This window comes from Zingiber officinale, chromosome 2B, assembly GCF_018446385.1.
Source record: "Zingiber officinale cultivar Zhangliang chromosome 2B, Zo_v1.1, whole genome shotgun sequence".
NCBI classification, from domain to species: Eukaryota; Viridiplantae; Streptophyta; class Magnoliopsida; order Zingiberales; family Zingiberaceae; genus Zingiber; species Zingiber officinale.
Window position 1 is genome coordinate 8,300,366 of NC_055989.1, and position 9,435 is coordinate 8,309,800.

The 9,435-nt window shown below is 35.6% G+C and overlaps 1 protein-coding gene across 1 annotated transcript; it reads right to left on the bottom strand.

The window, feature by feature from the left end:
- Positions 1 to 2,015: 2,015 nt before the first annotated feature.
- Positions 2,016 to 4,702, bottom strand: LOC122048968 (oligopeptide transporter 5-like). Its single transcript, XM_042610472.1, has 6 exons — positions 4,290 to 4,702; positions 4,113 to 4,210; positions 3,452 to 4,027; positions 3,111 to 3,372; positions 2,840 to 3,022; positions 2,016 to 2,745 (listed from the first exon to the last, which is right to left on the bottom strand). The coding sequence occupies exons 1-6, from the start codon at positions 4,407 to 4,409 to the stop codon at positions 2,122 to 2,124; spliced, it is 1,863 nt and encodes a 620-aa protein (XP_042466406.1). The 5' UTR covers positions 4,410 to 4,702; the 3' UTR covers positions 2,016 to 2,121.
- Positions 4,703 to 9,435: the final 4,733 nt, after the last annotated feature.

Below are 9,435 nucleotides of genomic sequence, written 5' to 3' on the forward strand. Positions count from 1 at the left end.
TAGCCGAAAATAAAGTTTTATCTTCGATGGATAAAACCTATCCTATTGAAGGCGCTTTGGACCACCTTGAAGGCGTCTTCAAGCTACGGATAATATTTTCCATGAATTATAAAAAGGCTCCTGAACCTAGGAATTCTACAACAACTTTTATATTCATTTTCTATTAACTTTCTAAAATATCAAAGAGGGTAAGAAACTTCTTCACCTTTATTTATTTAATTTTACTTTTCACTCTTCCAAATAAATAGAGCATAACTAATTACTTGCTCCTTTGTCTCTGTCAGAGCCGACCCTGGGCCAAGGCAACCAAGGCCCCTGCCTAGGGCCCAAAATTACCAAGGGCCCATTTTTAAAGATATATATATATATATATATATATATATATATATATATATATATATATATAAAAGTTTTTTTAAAAAAAAAATCAACTATGTTTTTTTTCCCTATAATCAATTATGTTTTTTAAAATCTAGAATTATGTATGTTTTTTTTCTCATTTCCTCGCTGATGCCCTAGCTCTCTCGCTAATTCCCCTCATGATTCTCCTCTACGAAGGCCTAAAGCCCTCCCTCACCGCCTTCCCTCCCTCGCCGCGACAACTACGAACCCTCTCTCAAAGGATTGATTACTAATCTATCGTATTAAAATTTTTACAGGATTGATTACTACTAGCTAGTTTTGGATTGGTTTTTTTTTGTTACAAGGTATTGTATTATGTTTTTAAATGTTCAGATATAGTTGGAGATATTATTGAAGATATTTGGATATTTACTTTTGTTGTTGATTAGATATTTAGTTGTAGTTTTGTGCTTGGATTATTGTTACTAGAGATGTCGTATTATGCTTATGGTTGGATATTTACATTTAGATGTTATTTTGTGTTGTGATTGTTTAATTGTGAATGTGTTTGCATTGTATTTGCTTAATTGTGAATGTGTTTGTGTTGTATTTGTTTAATTGTGAATGTGTTGTATTATTTGAAAATGATCGTATGTGATGAGTTATATTGATATGAAATGTAAACAAGAATGAATGCAGAAATAGATGGTTGCTGCTGGAATACCCATAAATTAGTGAAGGAATATTAATATTCTGTCGCTAACTAGCGACGAAATATTAATATCTTGTCGCTAACTTTTCCACAGAATTGCCTAGGGTACGATATTCTGCCACAATTTTTTTGGGTTTCGTCGCTAATTAGTGACGGAATATTAATATTTTGTCGCTTTTTTGACCCAGAAATTGCCCAAATCTCAATAGGTTGTGATGAAATTTACTATTCCGTTACTAATTAGAGACGAAATTATTTTTTCATCGGTATTATTAAACTAACACCGTTAACATAAATTTAGAAATGGAATTTATGTTCCGTCTCTAAAATTAACGACGAAATTTATGTTCCGTCTCTAATTAGAGACGGAAATTTACATTCCATCTTTAATTAGAGTCAGCGACACAAACCACCTGATTCGTTCAAATGGATCTGTTAAGGAGTTGTTAGAATAACATGTCACATGACAATCATAATTAAAAAAATATAGCCAAGTGACTCAGCTAACATACAGCACGATCTGTGTTTAGCTTGATCAAAAATTTTAAAAATATAAAGAATAAAGATAAAAAAACCAAAATTAATTAAAAAATAGTTTTAAAAAATAAATAACTTGTTTTTTTTCTCAAATTTTAATTTTCCTTGAATAGATATTTTTAAAATAAGATCATCAAATTCATTCTGTGCCTTTGTCTGCCCCGTATGTGGTGCAATTAATTCAATTATCAAATCAAAACAAAGTAATAAAATTAGAAATTTTCTCTCTTATTCAATTAACACTGAAATTATTTAATTCTCTCTTATTCAATTAACACTGAAATTATTTAAATTAATAATAAATATAGTCACAGGATTACAAGAGAACCTTCAATAATAACATTCGATAATATAATTTGTTAACCGATTCACTACATATAACAGTAGAATAAAAAAATACAAAGCCCATACTGAATAAAAGAAGATAACAGATAATAATTAATCTTATCCATTATTCTCTATGTTTATGCCTCTTATTACATATCTTTCCAAGATCATATTGAAATATTTGGATTTAATGATAAAAATTGTTATTGGATTATGGGGCAACCTTCGATAATAACACCAGGCATTGTGGGGCAGTTTGCCAATGAACAATGATCACCTAATTCTAATCCCCACCAGTTCACTCCATATATATTTTGAAACTGAAGAGAGACGCTAAGCAGGAGAACAAAAAATGCAGAGCCCGCAGTAAGTCCAGCAGATAATAGATAATTATATCTAGTCCACCATTCTCTATGTTTATGATAGATGAAATAGTTGAAGAGTAAACCAACAATAAACCAGCTCCAATAACCCACAATCCCACCGTAAGGTAGAATATGAGCGGCACTGAATATAATTGGGAAGTTAATGAGTCCAATCCATTTCTTTTCAGGATACTTGTGCGATAATAACCAAATGGGAATTGGTGCGACGAGTCCAATTAGAGCAAAGATGAAGACTACTGAGTACATGCCATCGGGATAAAACATCTTGCTAGGTCCGACAAGCCCCCATGTTATCCCAGAGATGTACATTGCTTTCTCAGTGGGACATGTCCAAGGACTTCCCTCCGGAAGTAAGTCTGGCTGACAAATATTATCAATTGATCGGAGCATCCACCAGGCTATGCCAAAATCAGTGAAGCATGAAATCGTCGTGCCTAAAATCTACACGGTCAACATTTAAAAAAAAATATTTTATATATAACTAATGAGGAAGAAAATGAAGCCTCAAGTAATAGAAGAATGTGAATGATTTTACCATGAGGTGAAATAAGATTTTTGGAGGAATCTTCATGTAGTGTGATAATTTGAAGTTAGATATAGTGTAGACTGCCAATAGGTAAGCCTCTGATCCGTATAATTTGAAAGCCATGTTGGCTAGAGGTTTGCCTGGATTCAAGTATCCAATGATGGCTTCCAATAACAAATCTAATGTGAATCCCTATAGGCCAACACATAAAGTTACTAGTTAGTTAAAATGTATATTCAATAATCAACAACTTCATTAAATAGAATAGATTAGTGCGCACCGAACCAGCAATTGCTTCGAGTACGCATTCCAATGGAAGGAACAGAAAAACCAGAGCACATGCCAACAAAACTTCCCAGTAACGAAGTTGAATTTGACCGCCAAAACCTTCACAGACCAGAATTGCCATGCCGATCATGGACAACAACATGGAGTAAAACCACCACTGAGGAATAGATTTATAATTTTGCTTCATTAGCCTCCCATGCACATCTAGCTCATCATCGTCTTTATATGCTCTCTTAAATTTTTGCCACAGTGATCTGCGGAGAGATTAGTTTACTACAACGATCAACTGGACTATGAATACATCAATTAGAATGTGACAAAATGAATACGTACCTCCCATAAAAAAGAGTAATCTGAGAAATAGAGGATGTGTATTGAGCAAGAATAAATGCGTAAGAATAAATCAGTGAAGTAGTGAAGTATATCTTCGAGTAGTTATCATAGGCTTCTTGATTAAAGGTGACAGTAGTGTTTGAATCTAGAATTCTAGAGACATTGTATTTGTGGCCCTGAGAATCATAGATATTGGTCGAAAACAGTGGAAATTTTCTTGCTTCAAATGCATTACTCCAATAAGAGAAGGGTATAATAATGTATGCGACCGCGATAAATCCAATCAACCTATTGAATATCGCAAATGAAGGAAGAACTAAAGGGCTTCCTAAAAAACTTGTCACAGTCATCCAATCAAGCGAAATTGATCCAACGCCGAGTCCATTCATCCCGGAGCCAATTTGTTGTGCAGTGATTGAGTCCTTCCATATCCAACACACAAAGGAGAGAGCAGTAACAGACTGGAAGAAATAAGCAGGGATGATGCTGTAAGCGAAAATCGCAGCGCAGACAATAAAAAAGAATTGATAACGTGATAGCCCTCCCTTAGGCCTCTTATCTTGCTCATGTAATGCCCTGATAAATACAAATAATAAAATTACATATCATTTTCATTTCATCCTATGCTTAATAATTCTTTACCAACAACAACTTAACATACCTGTAAAGAGAGATGCTGGCAATTACATTAGGCCACCACATGTACGGTGAATCCACAAAAACTTTTAGAAACAAACCGGCAAATCCGAAGCCCAAGAACTGCATAAATTGAATGTTAAATCTATTGTCACTTTTCTTCTTTCTTATATATGTTTACTTCTTATAATAAATTTGGTACCTGAGTTGATATAACCAAGAGCAAAGCGGGTAAAATATGAATTTCTTTGCGGTAAAAGATCTTGGCGATAGTGATGTTGTAAAAGCCTGGACTGCCTACCGAATTAACAAATATGGACATGGCGATGTGTTCTTTGATATTGAAGGAGCACGGATTCAGCGAAAAACTCCATCTTGTGCCCGGGATTCTCACAACTTTATTAGGCAAAACTCTGGCTAACAGATTACATCCACCGAACAAGAAGATATCGATAGAAGCGGGCGATATGTAGACAAACTGCTGCCTGAAAGAAGCGATTCTTAACAACACCGATTGTAGGATGCAAAGTGGAACACCAAGAATCCATAAGCGGAATGTTAACACTTGCAACGTTGGATCGTCCGTCGAAGGAACTGTTAGTCGCACTTGTTCGATTGGCGAGTCATCCATCTTAGCAAAAAACAAAAATTTAACACGATTATATTAATTATTGATTAAGAACGGATATACTTTACAGGTGCATGATTGATTAAAAAAAAAAAATATTAATTGTATTCCCCGTAATCTATTTTTACTATTCACAACTGATTGCCTATATTTAACTTTAATTTTCTTCCATTAAAGTTAAATGTGTCCTTTAAGAGACTTGCCTAACATTTATAAAAAATCTTAATGTTCCATAATTTGAATGATATGGCCATCGGTTCATATTATAATCTAAAATTTTCATAAGTAAAGAACTGAAAAAATAGAAAGATAATTGAATGGTAAATATTATTATTATTTTTTTATTCTGAATATAATTAATAATATAATTATTTGATTTAGTAATTTATTTTATTCGATTTATGATGAAATAAAATATAAATGATAAGTAGAAAATGAAATATATCCAATATAATAAAAACTTAATTATTATTAATTATTGTTATTTATGTTTTTATAATTTAGATATTTAAATTTTATTCAATTAATCTTGAACGTAGATCTCATTGCCACTCATTCAATTAACAAGTAGATTCAAAACACAACAATTACGTACACTTAGAGGCTGATTTTTTATTTAGCTTGATTAAATTTGTGTATATTAGCAATTTATCAGGCTCAATTGGATTTTTAAATTTATTTAGCTCATTTGATTTGTTTAATTAAACAAATGGTACGTCCAATTGACTCTGACTTTACTTGTAGACTTCGGCTACGTTTGATTGGGTGTAATGTAGTCTAGCTTGTAATGTAATCAAATTTATAATATAATGTAATGTAATATTGATTATATTACTACGTTTGGTAATATAATGTATGTAATTTTTTATTACAAGAGTGATTACATTCTTTTGTTTGGTATCAATTATTTTTTATAAGAAATGTAATTCATATTATTATAAAATGACAAAAATATCCTGCGACTTCTACCGACGGCCGTCGCACCTTTGTTGGAACTTACAATCATCGGCGGTCGACGGTCGGCGACGGTCGGTGACCAGCGGCGGCCGACGACCGGCGATTGCCGGCAACCAGCGACGGCCGACGACCAGCAGACGACCGACGACGACGGCCGAAGACCAGCCGACGACCAGCGGCGGTGTCGGCCGGCGACCGGAGGCCAGGCAACGACCAACGGCAGAGGCCGGCGGCCGACGACCGCCCGACGACGACGGTGGCCGACGACCGGTGGCGGTCGGCGACCGGCGGTGGCCGGCAGCGACGACGAGCAGTTGGCGGCCGACGACTGATTAGGGGTATATTCGACATTCAAATTTTGGTTAAACAGTGACCTCGTAATGTAATCGGATTACATAGTATTTGCTTTGTAATCCAGATTACAAAACTTCACTACCTTTTATAATCGAGATTACATTACATTACGTTTAAAGTTAAAACAAACAAAGTAATCAGTCTTGTAATGTAATCCTGATTACAAAACTTCACTACCTTTTATAATCGAGATTACATTACATTACAGGTTTAAAGTTAAAACAAACAAAGTAATCAGTCTTGTAATATAATCCTGATTATATTACAAAGCAGATTATTACACCCTACCAAACGTAGCCTTCATGTTAACGGGCTAGTTCGTTAGTTCATAAAATTCTTCTTGCACAACAATTAACTGTTGCCACCGACCAACCAACCAGCGACTGGGGCATCGAGCTTTAATTGTCAACTAGAGTTCAGTTTTTGACGTAGCCACTTCGACTCCCAAATTAGAAGAAGATGATGATAAAGATTAGGGTTTTTTGTATGTAAAGTGACACATGTGTGAGCGTACTTGGAAGGTGATGAAAATCCCTTTTTATAGGGAAAACCCGACCTTTTCTTCTTAAGTAGGCCTTATTTAATTACTTAAATAGATGAGATTTAGTCAAATCGTTACCTTTTTCTTGTAATAACGGGATTAAAAGGCTTTTTTTTTTTTCCTTTTATTTCGATCTTCTTACTTATTATTCCTTATTTATCATAGGATTTGATCATACCATTGCCTTTTTTCTAAAATAACCATATTATCTCTTTTTGTTTTATGTTGTTGAGAAAACGAGAAGCCCACAAGGATGTCGTGAACTGGGAGTCCTGAGAGGATATCGAGAACCGAGAGTATCGAGAGGATGTAACCAAGAGGATCTTGGGAATCGGGGGAGTTCTAAGAGGATGTAACCGAGAGTCCCAAGAGGATGTTGGGGACCGAGAGTCCCGAGAAGTTGTAACTGAGTGTCCCGAGAGGATCTCGGGAACCAGGAGTCCCAAGAGGATGTCAGGAACCTTAAGGGAGACTCAAGCCTAGAGTTCAGCCTTGGACCCGTCCATGCAACCTTTTTTTGACAAATCCACCAATATTTTGTCTACGTGGCATCCAACTAATCCATACTCGGGTCACAAGTTGTAACTGAGAGTCCCGAGAGGATCTCGGGAACCAGGAGTCCCAAGAGGATGTCGGGAACCCTAAGGGAGACTCAAGCCTAGAGCTCAGCCTTGGACCCGTCCATGCAACCTTTTTTTTGACAAATCCATCAATCTTTTGTCTACGTGGCATCCAACTAATTCATACTCGGGTCACAAGTCTCCCCTTTAAGTCTAGTTGAAGAAGACAATAATTCAATTGACTGGACAATTTTGATGGTTAAAATAATTTCAACTGACTCTCCTTTAACCACGTAGCAGATCCATTGCGTGTTCCCAAGGAGATTGTGCAGGATTGGTGTGCACGTGAGAAGGGGGGAGTGAATCACGTGATTTTAAAAACTTAACTTTTTCAGTTTTATGAAATGAGTATGTAACAGTAAATTAAAAACAAAAACAAAACACAAACACAAGAACTCGAAGAGTTACTTGGTTCAGAGCCTTCAGTGATTCCTACTCCAAGACCCATAATTCCTTAGCCATATCGATGGACAATCCACTAAAAACCTCTTCTGGAACCACTGGAAGAGGAAATTGAATACAATATATCGAAGAAACGGAAGTGTAATAGGCTACACTCCCTTTTTGTAAATTGTAAAGAAATGCAGTAATTAACTTTGTTACCGACTCGTAGAAAGATGATTCAGGAGCACTCAAGAGTTGGTGTCAATCTGCTGACAATAGTTGGAAGTCACGGAATAGTATTACAGCAATAGTCGAATGTGTTCGCAGCAGTAGAAATGTCTTTGCAGCTCGTAGAGGAGTTGATGCTTTGTGCTGCTGGAACTGCTCTTTTAAAGAGTGTTGAGGGTGTTGGATCAAGACACACGTGAAGGGGTGAATTACGTGATTTTAAAAAACTTTATCATTTTTGATTTGAAATCAAAATACGTAGTAGAATTAAACACATAAATAGAAGCAAGTAGAAAATACAAGTACGCAGTAGAATTAATCATCTACGTTGTTTGGAAAATTATTTATTATTATTTTTTTCTAAAATTTTAATTTTCTTTGAATAGATATTTTTAAAATAAGATCATCAAATTCGGAACGTGCCTTTGTCTGTCTGTCTTGGAAGTGGTGTAATTAATTCAATTTGTCTAGTATATGGTGCAGTTCATATGTGGATCATGTTTAACTAGTCATATATGTGCAATTTCATTGTGATTTTAGATAAAAATGGATAGATAATTATCATATGAAAACAAAGTAATAAAATTAAAAATTATTTATTCAATTAAGACACCGACAATATTTGAATTATAATAAATATAGTCACTAGATTATAAGATAACCTTCATTAATAGCATCTCATATTATAATAAGACAATTTACTGATGGACATCTAATTCTAATATTGACAAGAGTAGAATAAAAAAATACAAAAGCCCACACTAAATACAACAGATAATAATTAATAAATAATTTTATCCATTATAAAATTGGTCACTGAATTATGGGACAACCTTCGATAATCACACCAGGTATTGTGGGATAATTTGCCAATGAACAATGATCACTTAATTCTAATCCCCACTAATTCGTTCCATATATACCCTGAAACTAAAGAGAGATGCTCAGCAGAAGAACAAAAACTGCAGAGTCGGCATCAAGTCCAACAGATAATAGATAATTATATCTAGTCCACCATTCTCTATGTTTATGATAGATGAAATAGTTGAAGAGGAAACCAACAATAAACCAGCTCCAATAACCCAACATCCCGCCGAAAGGTAGAACAAGAGCGGCACTGAATATAATTGAAAAGTTAATGAGTCCAATCCATTTCTTTTCAGGATACTTGTATGATAATAACCAAATGGGAATTGGTGCAACGAGTCCTATTAGAGCAAAGATGAAGACTACTGAGTACATGCCATCGGGATAAAACGTCTTGCTAGGTCCTGTTGGATATAATCAATCTGTAGCCGGAGATTTTACGGGGTATTAGCTGAATTTAAATATACTGAATTTAAATTCACTTATCTGTTAAAATGACCTGAGCTGATAATCTCAGGCTGCCAGCAGGGGCTGGTTTTCTGACCACGGAGTGGTTAAGTGAGCAGAGTGTCAAAGCAGCAAAGTCCGCGCGGACTGAAGGTCGACCGGGCCGAGCAGGTGGTCGACCGGGCCAGCAACAAAACAGGCTGATCGTGCGAGTAGTGAGACCAACCGAGCGTACCGAGGGCGGACGACCGAGCGAGCGAAGATGCTGACTGGGCGAACGAAGGGGTCGACCGAGCAGCGAGGTCGGGTAGGCAAAATGGCC

What these genes read in the sequence shown, in the direction of transcription:
- LOC122048968 (XM_042610472.1), bottom strand. Translation starts at nt 4,409, where the DNA reads ATGTCCATATTTGTTAATTCGGTAGGCAGTCCAGGCTTTTACAACATC. An exon ending in TCGAAGCAATTGCTGGTTCG is followed by an intron (nt 3,023 to 3,110) that starts GTGCGCACTAAT and finishes GTTGGCCTATAG; the next exon opens with GGATTCACATTAGATTTGTT. An exon ending in AAATCTTATTTCACCTCATG is followed by an intron (nt 2,746 to 2,839) that starts GTAAAATCATTC and finishes TTGACCGTGTAG; the next exon opens with ATTTTAGGCACGACGATTTC.